The sequence below is a fragment of the Aythya marila genome (genome assembly GCF_965140915.1).
Source record: "Aythya marila genome assembly, chromosome: 18".
Taxonomy (NCBI): Eukaryota; Metazoa; Chordata; class Aves; order Anseriformes; family Anatidae; genus Aythya; species Aythya marila.
This window is the reverse complement of record NC_139059.1, coordinates 8,448,112-8,471,662: the sequence shown is the minus strand read 5'-3', so window position 1 is coordinate 8,471,662 and position 23,551 is coordinate 8,448,112. Positions and strand designations below refer to the sequence as shown.

At 65.9% G+C, this 23,551-nt stretch overlaps 2 protein-coding genes across 5 annotated transcripts; one reads left to right on the top strand and one right to left on the bottom strand.

The window, feature by feature from the left end:
* Positions 1-2,459: 2,459 nt before the first annotated feature.
* On the top strand, positions 2,460-3,495 carry AANAT (aralkylamine N-acetyltransferase; the record flags this gene model as incomplete). The annotated part of the gene is made up of 3 exons (XM_082775247.1): positions 2,460-2,619; positions 2,726-2,880; positions 3,190-3,495. The coding sequence occupies 3 exons, from the start codon at positions 2,460-2,462 to the stop codon at positions 3,493-3,495; spliced, it is 621 nt and encodes a 206-aa protein (XP_082631373.1).
* Positions 3,496-4,455: 960 nt separating this feature from the next.
* On the bottom strand, positions 4,456-21,023 carry RHBDF2 (rhomboid 5 homolog 2). Of its 4 annotated transcripts, none has more exons than XM_082775238.1 (19): positions 20,981-21,023; positions 13,163-13,304; positions 11,836-11,985; positions 11,588-11,712; positions 11,041-11,233; positions 10,743-10,955; positions 10,167-10,295; positions 9,553-9,686; positions 9,211-9,417; positions 8,989-9,100; positions 8,651-8,725; positions 8,158-8,319; positions 7,980-8,080; positions 7,646-7,709; positions 7,419-7,513; positions 7,152-7,227; positions 6,738-6,838; positions 6,398-6,551; positions 4,456-5,866 (listed from the first exon to the last, which is right to left on the bottom strand). In XM_082775238.1, exons 3-19 carry the CDS (start codon positions 11,959-11,961, stop codon positions 5,447-5,449), a joined length of 2,487 nt encoding a protein of 828 aa, XP_082631364.1. In that variant the 5' UTR covers positions 11,962-11,985; positions 13,163-13,304; positions 20,981-21,023; the 3' UTR covers positions 4,456-5,446. The 4 variants fall into 4 exon arrangements, with proteins under 4 accessions (XP_082631364.1, XP_082631365.1, XP_082631366.1 ...); XM_082775239.1 differs by having other exon boundaries at positions 8,993-9,100; positions 10,172-10,295; XM_082775240.1 differs by having other exon boundaries at positions 11,588-11,985.
* Between the last annotated feature and the right edge of the window lie 2,528 nt (positions 21,024-23,551).

Genomic DNA, 23,551 nt, shown 5'->3' with positions numbered 1-23,551 from the left:
CCAGCTCCAGGCAGATTTTCCTAAGAGAAGAAGAAGATGCCACCAGGGGGCTGCTGCAGATGTACCTGGTTTTCGTTTGGTTTGGTTTGGTTTTTACACGCGAGCACCTCTGCAGACCGTGTGGATGCTTTGGTCTCTGTAGCGCACAAACACAAAGAGGGGGGAATTTTACAGAGAGAGCACTTTGTGTGCTGCTACACCCCCCGATGCACGGGGCTCAGCTCAGGAAGGCCTGAAAAGGAGTTTCTGGGGCCAGGGAGAGAGGATTTTCCTCCTGGTTCTCACTTACTCTGTGGCCGAGGACCTTCACCTCTGCAGGTTGGATGCTGCCCACCTGTAGGTGCCCCCCAGCGACCCCACAAAGCCCCGGGCTGGGGTTTGGGGCTGGGGGGGTGGTGGCAGCTCCTCTGTCCTCCCCTCTGATGCTGGCATGCCCTGCGCAGCTTTCTTGGTGAGCGAATTCCCCGCACGCCAAAGACCTTTGTGTCTGCAGGGAGCTGAGAAGCCAAGCAAAAAGAAAAAAAAAAAGTTCATTTCCAGGAAAGAAACACAAACACAACGGCCCTCCAGCTATCGGATTTGGGCTGCCAGGAATGAAGCGCCGGAGGGGAAAAAAAATACGAGAGCCAGGCAAAGAGCAGCCTTCTCCCCGCATCACCGACTTCTGCTGCAGGCTGTTGCTGTTGGGGTCCTGGAGAAGCTCCCAAAAATACCTGGAGAAGCCTGGTTCCCCTTCCCCATCCATTTCTAACACAAACTGAGCTCACAAAAGAGATCTCAACCCCCCCAATTCTATGGGTAAGTATGTCCAGGGAGGCTTCCCAGCGTTTGCAGGTCTTCACAGCCCCCGTTCCTGCCACGCACGGCACAGCCCCGTGTGCCCCGGATCCAGCAGTGGGGGTGCGGGGCCCCCTCCTCGCCTCCTGCAGATCTGCCGGGCTGGGCGAGCCCTGATCCAATTAGCAGGATGAGGAGAGCCAGAGGAGTCGATGATAAGCCCTGCAACCCTATAAAAAAAAAAAAAAAAAAGCGCCTGCCTCCAGCTCAGCCGCTGCTTTTCCCTTCCTGCAGGCGTCACGAAGCTCTCCCTTCCAGCACCATTTTCAGTTTGCCACCCCTTGGTGATGAGACCTGGCGCTGGGGATGCTGAATGTTTCCCCTGCCAAAGAAAACTCCTCTTCCTGACAGAGCCAGTCCCTTAGGTAACACAACCCCTGCAAAACCAGCAAAATTCCCCAAAACCAAAGCCCAGCGAGACCCCACCTCGCCTCCTCCTGCCTAACCCAGGCACCTCCAGCACCCTCAGCTCTTCCAGATGGAAAATCCCCAGCTCGCTCCCCTCCTGCCCTGCGCGCCGCTTGGGCTGGTAATGCTTTTGTTTCTGTAAATCCTATTAGCTGGAGGCAAGCCTATAATTAGCAGGGAAAGCCGGCACCTCTCGAACGCACTCAGAAATGACCTGGGCTCCGCGCTGCCTTTGGTGCAAACGGCTCCAGTGTTGGTCAGCTCGGGGGCTCCTCGCACTGCCCACGTGCTCGCTTTTGCTCACGTTGTGGTCCTGCCTGGATTTATTCACCCATTTTGATCATGCACAAAACATGGGGCAGGTTTAACCACGCAGGATCCGACCCCAAGGGAGGGGATGTGGCTGGGGCACAGCTGGGGGGCTGCAAGGGAGCTTTGGGCACGGCTGGGAGGTGGGGAAAAAGCAGAGAGGGGATGAGTATCAGCACCCGGCACCTTCACCGAGCGGGGAGGGTGGGCTTGGACTCGCCTCGGGGATTGTTCTCACCTGCAGAGCCTCTTGGCCACGCACTCAGCAGGTTGCAGCCACCTTTGGGCACCCCAACGTCACCGTAACGCCCCCAGGAATGGCATCGCCCTGCCCCTGAGCAAACTCTGCCCGTGGTGTGCAGGACCCAACCCCACGTCCCTTCAGCAAGGGGTGAGGGGACCCTGCCCAGCCTTTGTGGCTGAAGGTGCTGCAGGCACCAGAGCAGCTGCGAACCCACTTATTGTGCCCCAACGCATCTCAACCACATTTTCCAGCACGGCCACAACCCAACAGGGGCTAAACCACATCACTGAGCGAGCCGGGAAGGGGAATAAAACCCCAGCAGAGCAGGCTGCCTCTGCCTGCACACCCCAAACTCTGTCCCCCAGCCCTGTCCCCGTCCCCGAGGCTGGGTGTTCGCCGCGGCCACATCTGGTGCCAGCTCCAGGCACGGCCCAGCAGCAGCGGGGGGCAGCAGGGTGGGTATTGCCTGCGTACCCCGATACACACACACATCAGGATGGCAAGCAGCCTAATCCCACGCGCCATCAACAGGTATTTTCGGCGGCTAAGAGCTCCGGAGGAGATTGGCTGAGATAAAGGCAGCCGTGACGCCGCCGGGGCCGGAGCTGACGGAGGCTGCCCCCAAAATAAAAACGCCGCCGCGCGCTGGGAGGGGAGCAGGATGCCGGTGCTCAGCACCTCCTCGCCTTTCCTCCAGCCCGCTCGCTTGCGGTGCCCCCAAAATTCGCCCGGGCGCCAGCGCCGCCACACGCTGCCCGCCAGCGAGTTCCGCTGCCTCAGCCCCGAGGATGCCATCAGCGTGTTCGAGATCGAGCGAGAAGGTAAGGGGAAGGGGCTGCCTTTTTCCCCCCCCACCTCCCCTTCCCACCTGGGGTGCTCCCGGTGCCCCCCAGCCCCTCGCCGTGCTCACCGCCCGCCCCCTTGCAGCCTTCATCTCGGTGTCCGGGGACTGCCCGCTCCACCTGGATGAGATCCGCCACTTCCTGACGCTGTGCCCCGAGCTGTCCCTCGGCTGGTTCGAGGAAGGGCGGCTGGTGGCCTTCATCATCGGCTCCCTCTGGGACCAGGACAGGCTCAGCCAGGTAGGAGCTGCCCTGTGGGTGCTGGGGGAGGCAGCACGAGAGCCTGGGGACTGCGAGAAAGGAACCGGGGGGTGCCCAGCGTGGGGGAAATTAAAACTAAAAAGCCTGCGGGGACGGCAGGGGGTGGGCGAGGGGGGATGGCACCGAGCAGGGAGCCACGGGGTGGACGGCACCGGCTGCGTGACACCTCGGGGGTAGGGGGACAATGGCTTTAATTAAACCACGTGGAAGCAGATGGGCCAAATCTGTTAGGGAAGGCAAAAAAAATAAATCCTCAGCCCCGCTAACAGCCCCATTCCCTCCCCGCAGGCGGCGCTGACCCTGCACAAGCCGCGGGGCACGGCGGTGCACATCCACGTGCTGGCCGTGCACCGCGCCTGCCGGCAGCAGGGCAAGGGCTCCATCCTGCTGTGGCGCTACCTGCAGTACCTGCGCTGCCTGCCCTTCGCCCGGCGCGCCCTGCTGATGTGCGAGGATTTCCTGGTGCCCTTCTACGAGAAGTGCGGCTTCCAAGCGCTGGGGCCCTGCCAGGTGACGGTGGGGGCCCTGGCCTTCACCGAGATGCAGCACGCCGTGCGGGGCCATGCCTTCATGCGCAGGAACAGCGGCTGCTGAGCCCCCAACCCGGGGAGGAAGACGGAGGGAGGCTGCGAGGCGTTTTTCTCGGTTTTTCCCCCCGCTGGGCACGCTCCCTGCTGACACGTCTGCCTTTTGGCCAGGGGATGAGCCCGGCCCCGTGTGCCACCGACACCTCCTGTAGGGTTGGGGGCACAAAAACCCAGCCTGGTCCCGCTGCAAGCACCAAACCCACGGGTCTCCTCTTCAGCTGGGGCTGCCAAGGGGAGCCCATGGGGGTGGCACGGCCCGGGAAAAGCTGAGACCCTATAAAAATACACAAGCCCCCAGCCTGGCGCCTCTCTCCCAGCACCCTCCCGCTCACGCCAACCCTACAAACGATCCCAAGAGGGGGCCAAGCCCTCCCCAAGCACCCCCGGAGCAGGCAGGGTCCCCGCAGCCACCCCTGGGGGTGTCCCCCTGCCCACGGCCACCCTGAGTCCTGCACCCAAGAGCCTCCCCACGGGGCTGGTCCTGCACGCAGACACATCCCCTTCCCAGGAAAATCCTCCTGCAAATGCCTTGGTCTGTCGTGAAGCAGCAAATAAAGCCACAGCGGCTGTTTTCTACGCAGCTCGGGTGTGTTTGTCCCCAGCTCCGAGCGTCACCGCTCGGCACACACGAGTGGGAACCAGCCGGCACCTTGTGGGGTGCCTCAGCTCCAAGGGGGGGCAGATCCAACCCCCCCCGGGGCATCTGATGGAAGGGGAGATGGAGGTTTGGGGCTTGGACAGCACCTGGAGGCTCTGTGGGTCGCTTTGCTTCCCCTTTTGCTCCAAGAAACTGTCCCGAAAACCCTGCCACTGCCCCAGGAGGGATTTTGGGGGATACAGGGCACTGTGCTCACCCTGCAGGGCAGGGACAGCCCCCGGCAATCCCACCTCCTCCCCACCCTACAACAAACACCACCGAAACCACCCAAACCCCCTCAAAGCGCCGAGGGAGACGAGGCCCCGTGCGTCTCATTAAATACAGGTAGAAATTTATTAAGGGGGGGAAAAAAACAAACCCCGAACAAAACATGGCTTCTAAAAAAGTATCAAAAAGAGACCGAGGAGGCGAGGAGCCTGCCTTTGGGAGGAGGAGCGGGGCTGCGGCCGGCCCGCGGCGGAGCAGGGGTGCAGGCACCACTGGGGGGGGGCTCACGGAGCCGAGCCCCCAAAATTTGGGTGCTCGTCCCGCTGGGGAATTGGCTCTGTCCCCATCCTCCGGCGCTGTCACCCACCAGCACCGAGGAGCCACCCAGGTACCCGGGTCCCCGCACCTGGGAGGGGGACAGGAGGTGGCACCGGGGACCCGGGGCAGCAGCAGGGGTGTCCCCAAGGGGTCCGCGCTCAGCCGAGCCCTGCCCGGGCTTCAGAAGGAGCTGAAAAAATCCACCCTGCTCCAAGAGGAGCCCGCTTGGAGAAGCACGAGCCCCCTCCCGAGGCCCTGGGAGCTGAGCAGCAGGCACAAAAGTGGGAGAAAAATACTTCCAACCTCAGCTCCGAGCAGCGTGGGGCCGAAGCTCCAGGGAGCCCGCAGCTGGGGAAAACTATCAGGGCTCCCCCTCGCAGCTCAATCTTGCGTTGAGAAAAAAACACCCCCAAAATTAAAAAATCCTAAGGCTGACAAGGCAGGAGCTGCTGGAGGAGGGGGGAGGGTGGGTCCAAATCCCACTGGAACGGGTCGGGGGGGGGAAAAAGGGCTGGGCCGAGCCAGAGCGCAGCCACAGAGCCCCCAGGGGGTCCCCGAGGCACCCCCGAGACACGGGTAAAAAACCCAAATACGCCCCCCTACAAACAGGGGGTTGTGTTCACAGTATGAGCGGCACCACGGGGCGGGATGGGGGGGGCACCACGGCTCCCACCCGACCCCATCCTCACCCCACAGCTCCCCGAGCCCCCGCGGTGACGGCCCGGCCGTGCCAGGGCTGCGGCGTCCCCCCGGGGTTTTGGGGTTTGGGGGGGGGTCAGTGCAGGACCTGCTCCAGCTCGTACTTCTCGCAGAACTTGCTGGTGAAGGGCAGGCAGGTGAGGTACTCGATCCAGCGCCAGTTGATGGGGTAGAAGTAGAGCCAGACCACCAGCGAGGCGAAGAGCCCCACGAAGACCAGCAGGGACACGATGATCATGGCCCGCTTGCGGTACTTGTCCCCCGTGCCGAAGGTGATGTAGGGCAGGAAGGCAAAGGAGAGGAGGAGGCCGCTGAGGAAGCCGAAGAGGTGGGCGATGTTGTCGATCCAGGGCAGGAGCCCGCAGACGAAGAGGAAGAGGACGATGCCGGAGAGGTTGAGGAAGGCTTTCCAGGGCTTCTCCAGCACCTGCCAGCTCTGGAAGAGCTCCACGAAGAGGCAGGCCAGCAGGCCGAACTGCGACCCGGCGGGACCCACCTGGGGGACGGGGCGGGACGCTCAGGGACGGGGACATCACCCTGCCACCTCCCCGTGTCCCCAGGGATCATTCCCTTCCGTGAAACACCCCTGTCCCCCTCCCACACTACAGCCCCCGGCCCCAGCGGGGCGGATTTAGGGCGCTCTGCGTGATCCCCTCTAAACCCGCAGGCAGATTAGCCATCTGCCCGCCCGCACGCACACCGACACGTGGGGACATGTGGCTCTCACCAGCCCCACACGTGGGGCACAGACCCCTCTCCCCTCCGTGCTGGGCACCGCAGCCCCCTCCCCGAACCTCCCTCCGGGATTTTTTTGATTAAAAACCCCCCTTTTTATCCCCGGCGAGTTAAATGGGCTCAGGGTGATGGCTTTTTTTTTTTTGGCTTTTTTTGGTGCTGCTTTGTGCTCACAATCCCTGGCCGCAAGCACATTTGCTCGGCACCCAGCAAGGTCCCAAAACCCAGGGCTGGTTTTGGGGGGGGAATCAGTGTTATACTGAGAGCCCCCCCAGCCCTGCAAGCCCCTCACCTCCGCGCGGTAGGGCAGGAAGATGGCACTGGCCAGGTTGCCCGTGATGCCGCTGAGGATGAAGATGATGGAGATGCGATGCCAGCCCGCCAGCTTCTCCAGGTCCCGCAGCACCGTCATCTGGAAAGTCACCGACACCAGGCAGTGGATGATGCTGGGGGGAAGAGGCCCTGCGTTAAACCCCGGCCCCTGGGGACACGGGGCACCCCACAAAGCACCCTCCGGTGCCGTAATTTGGGGGTGTTCCTCCCCTCGTCCCTCCCAGCCCGTGCCGAAGGGTGCTGAGGTCCCCGATCACCCCGTGGTGGCCCCGTCCCAAAGGTGTGGGGCTGCCACTCACCCCGCGTGCAGGAAGAGGGACAGCCACAGGCGGTAGAACTGGTCGGGGACCTCCGGGTTGAGGAAGGGCAGGAGGCCGCAGACTTCATCCAGGCAGTGCACCTGGAAGGGCAGGGGGGGTTTGGGGGGGTGCCGCGAGCTCAGCCCCCAGCCCCGCACCACGGGGAGCCAAGGACGGGCTGCCAGGCAGGGAAGGGACCCCGGAGGATGGAGGGCACCCCGACAGCCTGGGTGCTGGGGGAGGGAGCACCCCAGCACCTCCAGTGCCCCAGAAACTGGTTTCCTGCTCAGGAGGTGCCTTTATAGGGGCACTGCTGCAATGGCTGCAGCCCTGGGTTTCCTCCTACGCCGGACCTGCCTCCCCCCGCCTCACACCGATCCCTCGAGCCCCGAGCCCCCCACCGGCCCCTCTCACCTGCGAGCAGAGCGTTGCCTCCTCGTGGAAGTAGCCGTGCATGAACTCGCAGTACTCCCGCGTCGTGATCTCGCAGCTGGGCACAGGGCGGGCAGCGGGCTCGCTCGGGGCAGGGCGCGCTCCCCGCACCCGTCCGGGCATCCCGCACCCACCACATCCACCACATCCCACCCCAAGGGCCCCACGGCCTCCCTCTCCCTCCCCGGCACGGCTCGGGGTACCAGGAGGTGCCCGGAGCCCATCCCAGCCTCGGTGCCCGCAGCCCACCTGCCCTTGGTGCCGATGCAGCAGGGCCGCCCCTTGATCTGGCAGTCCATGTGCGCCAAGCCCGTGTGGTTGGTTTTGGTCTCGTAGGTGCAGATCTGAGCATGGGAAGGAGAGGAGCCCAAGTGGGGGGGCTGCTCCAAGGCCTCCTGCAGCCCCCCGTGCCCCGCTGGAGGCCACCAGCCTCCTGTGGAAGTCCCCTCGTGGAGGTTCCCCCCGCGGGCTCTTACCGGCCACTTGGTGATATCGTCCGGCCACACGTGGGGAGGGTTCGAGGCTGGCTCCTCGCACGTCCTGGTGGCAGGAGGAGGACGTGGGGGTCGCTGAGGGTCTCCCCCAGCACCGCCCTGCCCCTGACTTGAAGCCCCCCCAGGCACAAGACCTGCAGCCACCCCCTGCAAGCTTCCTTGTGCCAGCGAGAGCCTTCCTACGGTGCGCGAGAGCCACCAGCCCCTTGGAGAGGTGACCTCGAGGCATCCAAGCTGGAAACCCGACCCCAGGCAGCCCCCACCATGCACCCTGCATGCTTCCAGGCCACCACCTCACCCCAAACACCCCTTTTACCTGGGATCCTGGTGACACACGGCCCCTGATGTCCTTCTCTCGCCCGAGCCCATGGTTGGCGCTTTGGTGCCCGGCCACTTGATGAACGTCGCCAGCGTCTCCTGCGGGGACGGAGAGGCTCAGGCACGCGGGCACTGCTGTCCCTGCACACACCCTGCCCCCTGCCCGCGGCACGCACCGAGCAGTCCTGCGGCAGCGTCTGGATGCAGCCCGAGTTGTCGTTCTGCACGCAGCAGCCGGAGCCGCGCTCCCGGTCCCGCTGGCGCTGGATGAGGCGCTCCACCTGCCGGTCCTTGCGGATGCAGGGCGAGAACTTGGCCCCCAGGTGGATCAGGTCGATCTGGAGGGAAGGGGTGCTCCAGGGGGTGCTCCAGGGGGTGCTCCGGGGGGTGTTCCCACCTCCCCTGCCAGTAGCTGCCCCCCCAGAGCCGACCCCAGGACCCCCAGAGGATGGAAGGTGGGCAGGGACCCGGTCTCCCCCTGCATCCCACGGCGATGCTGCAGCGCCAGGAGCAGCAGGAGGTGCCCAGAGGGACACGGGGGGGACCAGGCAGCAGGCTGGGACAAGGGTTGCTGCCATGTGGCTGGGGGAGAGGAGAAGGGAGCACCCCGAGGACCACCCCCCCTTGGCTCAGGCTGGGTGAGCACCGATCTCCTGGCCGCCCTCTTACCGAGCTGGGCCCGATCCAGAAGTTTTCCTGCTGGATGTACTTGACGCTTTCATACACGCCTTTGTTCCTCAGCACCTGCCGAGCGAGGCCAGGGTCACACAGCCGGCTGCGGGGGGGACACATCCTGCCCCGGTGCCACCTCCTGCAGGGGCTGAGCCCCGCTTTGTCCCCCCGATCACAGTCCTCTCGGGAAGGCTGACGCCTGCTCTGCCCTCCTGCTCGAGCTGGCTGCATCCCTCACCCCTCTGCAAGGTGCCTGCTGAGCACCAGGCTGGCTCCCCCAGCAGCTCCTGGGGTGACATTTTGGGGCCAGCCAGGCAGGTAGCTCTTAAACTTACTAACTCTGTCGTCACGTGCTGGGTGAAGCCGATGGGAGCGATGCCGTAGGTGCCGATGACCAGCAAGGTGATGAGGATGTGCACAAAGGTGATCCAGTAGGTGAAATACGGCCTGAGGAGCAACGGGGACGGGGTCACGGACCCCAAACCGGGACGGTTGGGCACTGGGATGCTAGCCCAGTGCCTCCTGGGGAGGGAGCCCCAAGGAGCCGGGCCCCTCACCGGTGGCTGTCGGTGTTCTCCAGCTGCGACTGCACGATGCTGCTGAGGCTGCGGCGGTACGTCCTGTTCAGCCACTTGCCCACCACCCCCAGCCCGTAGTAGCGCTTCTTGCGGTCGAAGGCGAAGTGCTTCACCTTGGAAGCGATGCGCCTGCCCCTCCGGGGAGCACTGACAGCAGAGGATGCGGCGAGCCGGGCACCTTCGCGCCTGGGGAGAGGAGAAACCCCGCGGATAACCCACCCCGAGCCGGGAGGGTAAAGGTTAGGGGAATCCCTTTGTCCCCCTCCCCTGTCCCTGCTGTGGGGACATCGCTGTGACAGTGCCGGGGGGGTTGGTACTCACAGAGGGGGCTGCTCGCCGTCGGGGGACGCCCTGGCATCCTCGCCCACCGAGTGCATGCGCAGGTAGGTGGCGGAGAGAGGCGGCGACTCGAAGACGTCGTCGGGCATGGAGTAGGTCTCGTCGTGCAGGTCCATCTGCAAGGGGCACGTGCGGTGGGTGAGAGGCCTCCAGCGTGGAGCAAAGCCACCAGCCGGGCTCGACATGGCTGTGGAGCCCGGAAAAAAGGGTGATCCCCGTGGATATCCCCCTGGCTGCACCTTATGGGGGCTGGCATGGCCCCACAATGACGGCGTCGTGCCCTCACTGCACCGAGGAGCATCACCGAGCCCAGGGCTCCCAGCGCTGGGCACGGCAGCCACCAGTGCCCTAAGCACTTGGGGCAGGGCTAAGCACCCATACCGGGATCCCTTCATACCCTAAATACACCCAGAACCCCATTTGGGTCACAGGCTGACCCCAAATCCCCATAACAGGACGGGACAGCCACGCTCCCAGCAGCCAGGCGGGTGGCAGCGAGCCCCCATCCCCACCAGCACCCTGCCCCGTGTTCAGCCCCCCCTAGAGGGGCGTGGGGACCCCCCAAAATCCGGGGGCCGGCGTGGAACTGCGCTTGCCTTACTGAAGAAGGAGGAGTCCAGGGTATCGGCCGCATCCACCACGTCCTCGTCCATGAAGCTGGGGTACACGAAGCTCCTCTTGTTGCTCCTCTGCTTCTGAGCCAGCGGCTCCAGGGCCGAGCGTCCCTGCGGCGGCGAGGGGGGAGCAAAGGGGGGTCAGAAACAGGGAGCCCCCCCGCCGCTTCCCACAGCGCCCAGGGCTTGTCATGGACACCCCAAAGCCCCACAGGCCCCCTTTGGGGTCCCCTGCAGCAAAAGGTCTGCGGTGAGACTCAAGAGATGTGGTTTTTGTGTGCTTTTTTTTTGTTGTTGTTTTTTTGAGGGATGCCACGCAAGGCAGTGCCACCCCGCTGGCAGAGCTTTCACCCGGACTTCTCTTTTTAAGCAGAGTTCAGGTTATAATAAATACATAAATAAATGAGTAAATGAAACCAAAAAGCACTCTTTCCACTCAAACCTGCAGTGGGGCTCGACAGCAGAGCGAAAAGCCAAGAAAAGAAGATGAGAGGGGAGGGAACGAGCTGACAAACGAGCCGAGAAGACGACCACGACCCCCGTGCCCCAAAAACTCACGCGGAGAAGCGCGGCGGCCGCCCTGAAGCTCATGTGGGCCACCGACTCCCTCTTCCTCCTCGGCAGGCGGCCGTAGCCGGAGCGGGCGCTGTTGAAGGAGGCCAAGGACGCCACGCCGGGGGTGAGGGGGGGCAGGACGTGGTGGGGCGTGTGGGGCCGGTCGGTCTCGTCGGGGTGGCGGAAGGGACGGCCCCTGGCCAGCGGGTCCACGATCTGCAGCGGGGAGGGAGGCGTGGGCACGCGGGGAGGCAGCGGGTCCCCGCGCACCCCTCCCCGGAGCCCCCTCCCCGAGCTCTACCTTGGGCATTTTGGCCGGTTTGGGTGACTCGGTGCCTTGGAAGGAAGGCGCCTCCTGGCTGGGCAGCTCCATGTCGCGATAGGCGGCCTTCAGCTTGCCGTACCTCATGCTGCAGTGCTGCAGGCTCCTGCGCTGCCAGTGCTGCCGCTTCCCCTCCCAGTCGCTGCTGACGCCGAACCACTCGGCCGTGCCCCTGGCCGCGCGAGGGATGCGCCCGTCACACCCACAGGGACCCCACCCTGAGGTGCCACTTCCCCCACCCTGCCCTCAATACGGGGATTTGGGGTCGGGAGGCTCAGCCCGGCACGGAGCAGGGCAGGCTACAGACCTGGCTCTGGGTCTGGGGGCTGTTGGTGTTGGGGTGCCCCTGGAGGGGAGCTCCATTTGGCACCGTGGCAGACACCACACCAGGACGTTTTCCCAACCCCAAATTTCCCCCATGGGATCATTCCCAGGGCTGAGCCACACAAAACCCCTCCAGGATCTCCCTCTGGATCCCCCTCCCTGGCATCCAGCCGCCCCCAACCCCCCAAAAAAAAACCCTCACTTGCGGATGCTCTGGGACAGGGAGGTCTGACGGCGAAAGCCCAGCCGCCGCTCCGAGCCGTCGCATGCCTTCAAGCGGGGCTCCTGCAGGCTCTTGCTCTTGCGGTAGATGGGGACCTTGGTGGGCTGGGAGGCAACACAGAGCGTCAGGAACACAGCACGGGGTGGTGGGGACGGGTGCCCCCGGGATGGGTGCCCCCGGGATGGGTGCCCCCGGGACGGGTGCCCCCGGAGCTCGCGGCTGCTCACCTCCTTGCGGGCGCCGTCCTCTTCTGCCTCCCTGGGGGGGATGACGATGGAGAGGTTGGGGGGCTTCTTGCTCTGCAGGCGGCTGCTGCCGGAGCGGCTGCCCCCGTTCTTGTCGCTGGAGGACATCTCGGGCGGGCGGCGGGCGGCAGGCTGCGAGGGAGGGAGCGGGGAGACGGCGATTTGGGGAGGCGCCCGCGGCCACGCTCCGCGTCCCCTCCTCCCCACCACGCAGGGTGAGCGCAGCGTGCTGGAGATGTGGGCAGAGCACTGACCAGCAATAGGGTTTTGCCCCCCAAAGGGTGGGCACAACCCCATTACTGGCTCTGCGGGCGCTTCCCCTCCTTGCCGGGAAGGACGCGCGTTGCTCTCCTCTCATCTCGGGGGGGGGACCAGGGCTTTGCACCGCCATCAGCAGCGTTTTGCCCCTTGGTTCCTTTCCCATTCCAGGCAGGAGACCTGGATGGCCACTCCCCAACATCTCAGGAGCCCACGCTTGCTTTTCACATGTTGTAAAGAGACGGAGGAACCCGTGGGCACCCCGCGGGACAGGGGGTGCCCAGCGCTCCCCTCCGGCACATGCGTGCGCACGCCAGGCTCGGGGCTGAGGCAGAGCAGATGAAATCCTCCCCGTGAAGGGAGCAGGAGGTTTAGCAGCCAGAAGGTGGCTGAACCTTGGAGCAATCCCCTCCTGAGGGTCCCCACAGCCCGGCTACACCGGGCAGAGCCTCGTGGGTCAGCAGGGAGAGGTAAATCCATCCCAGCACCAGGGAGCGAGTCCCAGATCCTATTAGGGACCATGGGGCTCCCAGCACAGCCCCGTGGCCTCTCCCCACCCTGCCCGGCCACGTGCCAGCCCCGAGGGGACCCGTGCACGTCCCCCTGCTCACGAGCATCCCCTGCCAGGCACAGAAGGACCTTGGGGAGGCAGGAGAGGGACCTCGGGGAGGGACCCCAACCCCAGGGTACCTCTGCCCTGACCCCTCTCCACCCAGGACCCCAACCACCAGCCTGGCCGTGCGGCCCCATAACTTGTTCTGCTCCTGTGGGGCTGCTGCTCGCCACCACCCTACAAAGCCCGGCCTTAGGATCGTGGTGTCCCCACGGGAGCAGCTCCATGGGGCCGCCCGAGGAGGCTGGCACTAGAGGGCAGCCACCAGCCTCCGGCAGCGCCAGCCCGGTGCGCAGGGCTTAAAATTGGTGCTGGCCTCCCACAGAGTTTTTGGGGCAGGGTGAGGATGGGGAGAGGTGCCGAGGACACGGAGAGGTGTGCGTGGCAGGGGGAGTGCTGGGTGCCACCCGAAAGGCTGCCCCAGCACCATGTCCTGACCTCATAAGAGTGGCAGGGATCCCACGCGGCGCGGCTCGAGGGCGGACGCCGGCGGTGGCCTCCTCCTTCCTCCCCCTCTGTCCTTCATGCAAGGCAGCCCCAGGGCACAGCCGGGCTCCTGCTCTGCCTGGCGGGGGAGATGCTGCAAGAAAAAAGAGAGGTGAGAAAGGGTCGGGGCCGCAGGAACCGCCGGCAGCAGGAGGGGAAGGGCTGGGGTTGGCTGCTCCTTGCCGGGAGGGCGAAGAGCCACAGCTTTTGGGGATGGGGCCGGGAAAGCAGCCAGGGGTGAGGCCAACGGGAGCGTGGGGACGCTCCTTGGGGATCTGCTGGGTGCAAACAGCAGGGCAGGACGCTGTGGGACACGGCCACAAACCCACACCTCCCCTGCGCTGGGTTTGGGGTGGCCGCAGGACATCAGGGACCCGCTGCAGCTGCTGGCATGGGGCGAGGAAACGCTGCCCGCCACCACCATGCACCTCGCTCCGCTTGTCACTGGGCCACCAGGAGGGGATTTCTCACCCACCGCCGCCTGCCAAAGCTCTCAACGAGCGAGATACTCGTGGAAAAAAAAATAATAAATAAAAGCAAGGAAGAAATGCAAGCGCCTCGCCGAGGTGTTTGATGACTGCGGGGCTGGGAGGGCGCCAGCCAGACGGGTCCAGCCCCAGCAAGCAAAACTTTCCGTCCCTCTGGTGAGCTGCAGGCTCTGTTTGTTTTCCTCCCGGGGCAGCCAGCAATGAGCTCGAGATGCCAGCTGCAGGCAGGGCTGGCTCCGGGGAGCCCGAGGAGCTGGAGCCGGGGCTGGGGACGTGCCAGGGACAGGGACGGGGACCGGGCAGCGGGAGCTGGGTGCGCCCCGGGGCACCGCGGTGGCCACCAGCACCCCTCGTCCTCCTCCTGCCGTGTGTGCACCCAGGGCTGGGCAGCTGTAGCCCTCTGGGCACCTGCAGTCCCTGGGGCACTTTTCATGGTGCCGAATTAACCCAAAATTCAGCACTCAGTGGGAGGAGGGGAGCAGCCTCTGATGGCTGAGGTCCCCTCGGCCACCCCGGTAGGGTGCCAGGCAGCACCCACGGGTGAGCACAGCACCCAGGGTGCCAGGAGCTTCACCCAGGGCCAGCAGAAAACCTCTGGGACGGGGCTGGGAACACATTTTCCTGTTCCCCATGTGTTTGGCACCCGCAGCAGCCTTCCCAGCGCTGGCACAGCCCTCGCCCTGCGCGCTCAGCGTGAGAACGGGCGATCCGGAGCAAGCCTGGCAAGGAGGAGCAGGGCTCTGGCTGCCACCAGCTCAGCCCTTCACCCTCTTAACCCACAGGACGGGTGGATTTAGGCACTGCCACGGTCCCGCTCGCCCCAGGATCATGGCAGTGTCCCCAGGGAGCCCAGACACAGGGGTGGCCCCCCCCATGTCTGTCCGCAGCCAGCAGCGGGGACAGGAAAGGGAAGTGAGAGGTGACACGCTGCGCCAGCGTGGGGACAGCTGTGAGCAACGTGCTGGGGACAGGGGGGGTGACACCGCCGGGGGGGTGACCCACAAGGGGGATGGAAGCTGTGAGCACGGCCTGAGCTGTGCTGCGAGCTGGGAGCCGGGTCCTGGGGGCACCTCGGGGTGCAAAGGATCTCCAGGGAGAGGGGAAAACGCACGGGGGACGCCGCAGAGAGCAGGCGAGGGGTGTGGAGGATTTACCCGGAGCGGTGACCGGGAGGAGGATTTAGTCCTCAACCAGGCGAGGCTCGGGGATGGCTCCCGGCCCTGGGCTGAGCCACGAGAGATGCTGACCCAAGGAAACGCCCAGCGGTGGAAAAAGTGACGCGGCTCACACACGGCCTCAGCACGGGCCGTGCCAGGCGTCTCCGAGCCAGAAACCAAGCGGGCAGCGGAGGCAGCAGCAACGCGCACGGCCCCGCTACGAGGCACCGGAGACACCCCTGCGGGGCAGCCCTGCCCGGGGCCGGCTGCCCATTAGCGAGCGGTGTGCCCCTGAATCACTGATGGGCACTCTCAGGGCATCCATCAACGCCCAGGGGCTCGCTCGTGGTCGTCAGCCCGAAATTTCCACGGGGTTTCGAACCGCGGGTGCCGCTCGGGGAAGGCACCGGGATCCCGCCGCAGCCCCACAGCCACCCCACGGCCACCCCACAGCTCGCTGCAGCCTCTGGCACCGGGTAAATCATTAACGCCCGGCACGGATCCGAGCTCGCACGCCGCCACCACCGCAGGCAAATGAGCAAAACCCCAGAGCGGAGCCGGAAAGCCTCGGGGCTGGCAGACGGGACTCGTGGTGGCGGAGGAAGAGGGACAAAACCCGCCCGCAGCCACGGGACAGAAGGACGTGACACTGCCCCAGCTGAGGGCTGGTGACTCGCCGGTGCCAAATGTGACACCAAAAGGGTTTTGCTCCCAGTCTGACACGGGGACAGCGACGCCTGTGGGGACATTTGGAGCTGCTGGGGCTGCTCGGGGCAGCCAGGCGTGCAGCACGAGTGCCCACAGAGCACCGCAGGCATGCGCAATGCCTCCCAGGGGCTTTCATCCCCATCTTCAGCACGGCTGCCACTGCCCGGGGAGGGGCAGCACGCCAAGCCAGCCTCCCTTGACCAGCCCTGAAAACCCTTTGGGGCTCCTCAAGCAACGGGCACGAACCCAAAACCTCCTCACCCGAGAGCGGCCGCGCGGGGCAGGAGCCCGACAGGTTCCCCGGGCGCACACCTCACGGCGATTGGGAAACCCTGGGCGATTTTCCTCTGCCTTCTCCTAAGCCGGGCAGGACGTGAGGCAACCCCGGCGTGGTTTGTTCATCCCGGGCGAGTTTCAAGTGCTCGGCACGCCCTGGAAGGAAGCAAAACCACGCAGCCGAGATAGAGCGTGCCGGCCCACGGGGCCGCGCTGCCGATAAAGCTGCGCCAGGCTTCCCCCTCCTCCTGCCACGGGCACGGAGCTCCCTGGGCTCCAGGAGCGAGGGCAGCCCCGCTGCTCACACCGGGTATCCATCACGAGGGGCTCACCTCGGGGGCAGGTGTGGTTTTGGGGGCATTTGTGGTTTTGGGGGCACGTGGCACCAGTAAACATGGGGATCCCATCCCCACGGTGTGTGCGCACGTCCTGCTCACCCCAGCATCCAGCTAGGGACACCTTCCTGCAGCGTGGCCCCACAGGAGGATGGTCCCACCATCAGGAGCAGCCCTCTCTCCCCTCTCCAGCCCTTCCCAAAGCCAGGTTTCCCCGGCAGCATTCTCGGAAGGAGCCGATATCTGCACGGAAAGGGAAGGACTCGCCCGCGATAAGCGGCCGGGGCTCTTCCCACCCCGACGCAGACCTCTCAGCGTCCTTCCCTTCCTTCCTGGCCTCCAGCAGATCCATGCAGCCTCGCAGCAGAACCACCCGGAGCAGGAGGTGCAGCACAAACCCCCCCGGGCTTCCCCGAGGGCTGCCTGGAAGCCGCCCAGCTCCGGAGATGCTCCGGACAAGGAGGCAGGTGGGCGCTGCTGCAGGACGCGGCACCGAGCCCCCCAAACCCACTCACCCCACTCCTCTCCTCTCCTCCTCGTGCTCCAGCCTGGGGCCGACTCGCACGTGGAGGCTTTGAGGCGCCGCCAACGGCTTCCCAACGAGCAAAGGGCAAAAGTCTCCCGCGGGCAGCGCTGGATAAGCCAACGCGGCACGAGCCCGGCAACGCGGGGGCTGCTCCCCAAAAGTTCCTTCAACGCGCCCCCAAAATCCCAGGGCGTCCCGTGCAGCGATGAGGTGGGGGCACGCAGACACCCCTGGGTGCCACACGTCCCCCTCGCGCCTGTCCCTGCTCCCGGGGACCGATCTTCGTGCGCCCGGCCCCGGCCCTCGCACGGGATTGCTGCAGCCCCGCGTCCGCCCTGCGCGGGCACCCCGTCAGCGCTCCCCAAAAAGCGAGGACAAGGCTCTTCTACAGACCCTGCCCACATTTCCCACGCTGCTGGGATTAATTAACCCGGCTCCCTTTTATGTGAGAGCTGCTCAGTTACCCGAAGCTTTGGTTCCTGGGTAGCTGGGCTGAACTCAGGGGCTCCCACGCGGCGCCGCGGCTGCGGCAGGGCTGGGGAGGCCGCGGGTTGTTCCTGGGCTCGCTCTCGCTTCCCTGTTCGAGGCGAAATTCTTTGTGTGAGAGGGCAAGGGGCGGACGTTTCCTCCTCTGGTTCTGCAAAAGGCCGTGGCTTTGATAGCAGCTCGCCGAGGGAGGGCACAGCCGGCACCAACAGACTTCCTCAATCCTCTGCTCCACGGCTCTGAGCACGCCGGACACCCGAGAGCGGCACCGTGCTGGGCAAAACGCCCCACGGGGGGGGGGTCCTGTGCTTGCTGAGGGTCCCCCCCCAGCTCTGAGCACCCCAGGGAGGCGGCAGCAGGAGGCGATGCTCAGCCATGTGCAGGAATTTGGCTCGTCCTGTGCACAAGATGAGCCACGGGCCCTCGGTGGGGCCCCCAGCACGACAAAACGAGCCCGAGCAAAGCCCCTCGGCCACCAGCTCCCTATCTCCTGGAGCAGGCTGCTTATCTCAGCGCAGCCACCGAAGGCTTGCGCCGTGTGCCACCAGCCCCCCACACCCTTCCTCCTTTCCCCAAAGCCTCAGCAGACGAACGTCAGCCGGTTCCTCGGCCTCATTTCCTTCCCTCCCAAACTCCACGAGGCCAAACCCGCCCAGGAAGGTCGGCGCAAGGCACGTGCTCCCCACGGGAAAGCCCGGCGGGGAACGATCCATCCCACCCCGTGCCCATCCCCATCCAAGGCGGCACGAGCAGGGCACGCAGGGCTCGCACACACATTGCTGCTCCTCGCCTGCTGGGCTGGAGGCAGAGCATCATCGATCCCGGTCCTGGGAGCACGGCTGGAAGATGCCAAACCCTTCCCCTGGCCCAGCACCAAGCCCCGAGTGCTCTTCGCCGGCATCCCCCTGCCCCATCGCCGTGGCCGCGTGCCAGGAGCACACTCTGCAGCCCCTTGGGTGCCAGGAGCTGCTCTGCTTCCCTCCTCCTCCTCTCCTTCCTCCTCCTCCTCCTCCCAGCTCTCTCCCCACCATCCCTCCCTGCCCAGGGATGCTTCGCCCCCGGGGGTGCCCCCATCCCGGCTCCCCACCTGCTGGGTGCCCGCACCCAAGGGGTGCACAGGAGGCACCCCCGAGGCTTGGGGACCTTCCTGAGCCACCTTCCACAGCTCCCACCCGAGGGACGGTCGCTCCCAGCCCTTCCCCTTGGCCCCCGGTGTCCCCGGTGCCGCAGGGTGGCCGCTGTGGGTGCTGGGGCCACCCAGGTCCCACGGCAGCACCCGGCTGCACCGTGCAGGGCCCAGACCCAGGCAGGAACATTGTAGGGTCCAGGCACAGCAGCCAGCCTGGCGTGGGGCTGCTGACACTCACCCCGAGGAGCAGACCAGCAGTGGGGGTTTGCAGACCGTGAGGTTTTCTGAGTCATTTGCGGCATCGCACAAGTGGGGACACCGAGGCACTGTGCGAAAACCAGCCTCCTGCTCGCCCCCGCGGCGAAACCCACAGCAAAGCGAGTGCAGAAAGGGTCCGGGGGGGGCCTCTCAGCTGGTGGGTGTTGGGGTCCCCCTCCAAAAAAAAAAAAAAAAACAAGCCCCCAGCATCGCTGCATGAAGCTGGGGCAGGAGCAGGCAGAGGGAGGGGTCGGTGCCAGCCCCGCTCCCCAATTCCCCACCCCGAAGCCTCGTTAGGAGAGCAGCAGCCAATAAAGCGCCTTGGGTTTGTTTGTGTTTGTATTTTTTTTTTTTTTTTTGAAGTGATTATGTGAGAAAAAGGGCGAGGACGCCAAGGTTTGCATGTCCACTGGCACGGAGAGGAGCAGCTTTCAGCACTCGCGCGGAGCTGGGGAAGCGGCCGTGACCCCGAGCCCCGAGCGCTCCCAAAAGAGCCCGGCTCCTGGCTCCCTGCTCCCGGCCCGGAGGTCATTAAATAAAAAGCTTTTCATAACCAAAGAGTTTCCCAGCCCATCACTTACGGGCTCCTAGAGATGTAGGAGAAGTAATTAGGCTGCAGCCTGGGGTAACCCGCTCCCTATGCGTGGAGCCCGTGCTCTCCCTGCTCCCCAAAATCAGCCACCAGCAGCTCCGTGGGGCTGGCAGCGGGCCCCGGGGCCGTCTGTCCGTCCGTCCAGCTGCGGTCTGGGATGCAGGTGGAGGCCAGACCCCGCTTCTGCTTCAATTTAAAAGGTTTGGAGGGTTTTTGCCCAGCAAACAGCCCGGCTGGCAAAGGCACGTGCAGCCCCCCCCCGGCCCCGGTGGCCCCCGCTCCCCCTCCTCTCCTTGCCTTTTTTGTTGGCTGTCAGCACGGATCTGAGCCCGCCTGGAGAGCAGCTGCTTTCTGCTGGAGACACCCCAAGGAAAGGACGCATTTGGGGTCCCCAAATTAAACAGGAGCAACCCCAAGGCACAACCCCCTCCCCACCCCAAGGCCAGCCCCGCGCTCCTCTTCCAATCCATCGCAGCCAAACCCCAAAACCAGCCCCAGCCCCAGCTCCCCTGACCCTCCTGCTCGCCCCGAGGGGCTTCGCCCCGCGGTGAGCCCCCACCAACCCAATGACCCTGTAGGATTTCAGCCCCACGCGGTCCCCCCAGCACCCGCCCGCCCCCATTGTTCCTCCAGCACGTGCCCAGCGCTCCCACGTGCGCCCGAGAGCGACGCCAGGGCACCAAACCCGGGGTGCCACCACCCCCTATCCATCCCCAGGGTGCTTTTCTGCCCCTTTTTTACCTCTCCCCCAAACTGGGGGGGTCCCGCAGCATCCCCGCCGCCTGCGCCCATGGGAGCTGGGCGCGCGTCACCCAGCGCTGGGGTGGGTGAGGATGAGGAGGATGGGGATGAAGCCGGGTGCTGCTCCCAGCCCCGGTGCTGGGCTCGGTGCCACCGCGGTGAGCTCAGCCTGGAAATCCCCGGGAGTGACCGGGGAGAGGAGCCACGGCGGGGCCGGGGGCTGCGGCTTCCCCTTCCCGTGGAGACCCCCGGGGGACCCCCCTGTGGGGTCACAGCACCAGGTTCTGCTGGGCTCTGGGTCCCGAGGTGGGGGGGTTGGAGGGTGTTGGGGGGTGGGAAAGGGGATGGGGTGCGAGGCTTTGCCCCAAACCAGCATGGAGTCACCCCAAAACTGCCCTGCCTGGGTCTGTCCGTGCACCCAGCCCCTCGGTGACCCCACAGAACCCCCGTGGGGTCGGTTTGTTCGCAAAGGGCTCTCGGCAGCCCAACAGCATTTCGACAAAACCCCCAAAACCAACACCAAAACTGCCCCCCGCACCCCAGCGGGCGGCACTCCTGCCGGGACAGGCTCCCAGCAGTCTCCAAAAAGCCCTAAACCTCCCCAAAACTGCTCCCAGCCCGGTGCCAGCCCTCTCTAGCCCCCCCCTTCACCCCGGTGCTGCCACGGGCACGGCTCCGAGCCCCGAAACAACCCCAAAAGCCGCCGCTGCGCCCCGTTAGGGCGGAGAGGGGGCCGGGGGCTCCCTGCCCCAAGCGGGGGCGCAACCGGGGGCTGCCACCCACGGGTGGGGGGGGGTAGGTACCGTGGGGTGACCCCCACCCCAAGAGCCCGACCGGGGGGGCCGAGACCCAGCCGGGAAGGAGCCGGAGAGGGGGTCCCGAGCCCCCCGGTGCCCACCCCTGGTGCCCACCCCCGGTGCCCCCCCGGTGCCGTCCCGCACTCCGGAGCGGGGCGGAGGCGGAAGCCGGCCGGGAACCGAGCGGGGAGGGGTTGAGGGAGGGGAAAGGGAAGGGAAACACCGCGGGGACCCCGGGACCCCCCCCCCTCCACGGTGCGCCCCCACCCCCGCTCACCTCCGCGCCGCCGCCGCCCCGCGCCCGCCGCCGCCGCTCCCGGCCGCCGCCGCCCCCACCTGGAGGGGCGGGGCCAAAAGGGGGCGGGGTTATGCTAATGAGGGGGGTGTCGAAAGGGGGCGTGGTTAAAAGGGGGCGTGGCTGCCCCGGCTGGGGACCGCCCCGCAGAGCGCCCGCTGCTGGTGGCACCCATGGGTGCTCCCGGTGTCGCCTATGGGTGCTGAGGGTGGCACCCGTGGGTGCCCCCAAATGTCACCCCTGGGTGCTCCCAATGTCACCCCTGGGTGCTCCCAGTGTCACCCATGGGTGCCCCAATGCCACCCGTGGGTGCCTGCAGTGCCACCCCTGGGTTCCCCTGGTGCCACCCGTAGGTGCTCCAAATGTCACCCATGGGTGCCCCCAATATCACCCTTGGGTGCTGCTCAGTGTCACCCGTGGGTTCCCCCGGTGCCACCTGTAGGTGCTCCCAATATCACCCGTGGGTGCCCCGTGGGTGTCCCCCAATACCACCCCTGGGTGCCCCCAGTGCCACCCCTGGGTGCTCCCAATGTCACCCCTGGGTACCCCCAATATCACCCGTGGGTGCCCCCAGTGCCACCCCTGGGTGCTCGCTACCCCACCACCCACTCCCAGAGCCCCTCTGGGTGCTGTTGCCCCCCCCCAGCCACCAGCTGAGCCCCCGGGAGGACGGCACCGAGGGCGGATTTGGGGTTCCGGAGGGGCTCCGCAGGGCGCGCCGGGACCACGTGCTGCAGGACTGGGTTTGGGGTAACGCCAGCAAAGGGGACCCCCAGGGGGTGCCGACCCCATCCCCACCGAACCCCATCCCCACCGAGGGGACCCCACAGGGGCACGGCGGGCACCCTGGGGCACAGCGGGGTGACACCATGGGTCCGGGCACGTCCCTGTAAATGCGTGACACATTTATGGGGCTGCAGAGCAGGGCTCTCGGAGGTGCTCCCGGAGGAGTGACCGGCGTGGGAAGGGCTGGAAAGGGCCAGGCGTGGAGCCGGGGGTCAGTGGGGGAGCCCCGGGGGAGCCCCGTGCTGGCCTCTGGGGTCCCAGGAGGAGGAGACCCCGCAGGGTCCCCGTGCCAAGCCAGCAGAGCGTTGGGCAATAAGGAAGCGAAGCAAATGACCGAAAAAACCCCAAGGGCGTTGAGTCAGCGTGCCGGGACACTGCGTGGATGGCTGGAAGTGCCGGGGCTGGCCTGTCCCCAACGGGTTTTGGGAAGGGGCCGCGGCGCTGCGCTCCCCGTGCTGGCTGACCCCGCTCCGGGTGTGCCAAGGCCAGGTGGGGACGGTGGGGACGGTGTCTGGGAGGGGTCCCCAGCTGCGGAGGGGCTCCGGGGTCCAGCACCAGCTCCTCTTGCCTTTCAGACCCACAAAGATGGGCAAAATACCCCATTTTCATAACCTTGCTGCTTCTGCCCCAAACCCCACGCTCCTGCCCTGGGGCTGCACTCCAAGCTTTCATTTCCCCCACGCACCAACCCCTTCCTAAACCACCTCAACCCAAAACTTATCCCCCCTGCTTGCCCCCTGCCTGCCCCCAGCTTCTTGTGGGGCCCCCCTGGGCACATCCCGGTGTTCGATCCCTCCTGTCCCAGTGCCACCAGCAGCCACCAGTGCCACCAGCATGGCCCTGGCCGGGAGCTGCCCGCAGCGCTGCCGTTCCCGGCACGGACAGCAGAGGCCAGGCCACGGCCGCTGCAGGCGCTGCAGCAGGGGATGCTCGGCCTCTGCCGGTGCTCAGCACCCTCGTGGCACCCGCGTCCACCCCACGCGTGTCCCATGGGTGCCCGGCGTGGTGGCACCGCTGTCCCCTGCGCAATGGGTGGGCACCGTCACCTGCCCGTGCCCAGGGGCTGCTCCTGCTCTGTCCCCTTTGGGACTTTAGGGATGCTCCTGGCCCCCTCCAGCCCTGGGCAGCTTGGGACCCCCTGCTCCTGCACCCAAGGGTGCTGGGACCCCCCTGGGTCCTGCCCCAGCTGCATCCCCCCCAGCCCATGGGCCTGGGGAAATCCTACCGGTGCCCCCTCCCGGCGCTCTTTCCTCCCTCCCTCGCTCCTTGGCCAGCCTGTGGTGGGGAAGCACTCAGAAATAAAGCAATCCCTAATGAAATTAAGGGTTGGCAATCAAAGATGGGCTGCCCGGAGTTCCCCTGCTGCATTTCCCCCCCCCTTTTATTGCTCTCCTAAGGAAAAAACCCCTGGCATGGCTCTGGGGCGATGCAGCCAGGAGGACAGGGCAGGGGCTGGGAGCTGCCCGCTCCCCTCGCCGCCTCTCCCAGCCCTGGGGATTCTCCTCCCCCTGTGAACGATTCCTGGCCAGGCGATAAAGCCGGGGATGTCCTGGCTTGGTGGCGAGGCTGGGGGCCAGACGATGCCACCTCTGCCCCACGCACGATGTGGGGTGGCGCGGGGAGGAGGCAGGGTTGGAGCGGGCGAAGCGCAGCGGCGTGGCGCGGAGGAGGAGGTGACCTTTGTGAAGCAATCCTCCTCGCCTGCTGCTATTTATCCAGCCTTCCCCGCAGCTCCTCCTGCTGAGCCCGGCCTGGTACGTGCTGGCA

Bases quoted from the DNA above. Each gene is read 5' to 3' on its own strand.
- RHBDF2 (XM_082775240.1), bottom strand. From the start codon at position 11,961: ATGTCCTCCAGCGACAAGAACGGGGGCAGCCGCTCCGGCAGCAGCCGC. The intron at 11,234-11,587 runs GTGAGGGTTTTT...TCGCGCGGCCAG, and splicing joins CTGTCCCAGAGCATCCGCAA to GGGCACGGCCGAGTGGTTCG. The intron at 10,296-10,742 runs GTGAGTTTTTGG...TCGCCGCCGCAG, and splicing joins CGGCCGCCGCGCTTCTCCGC to GGACGCTCGGCCCTGGAGCC.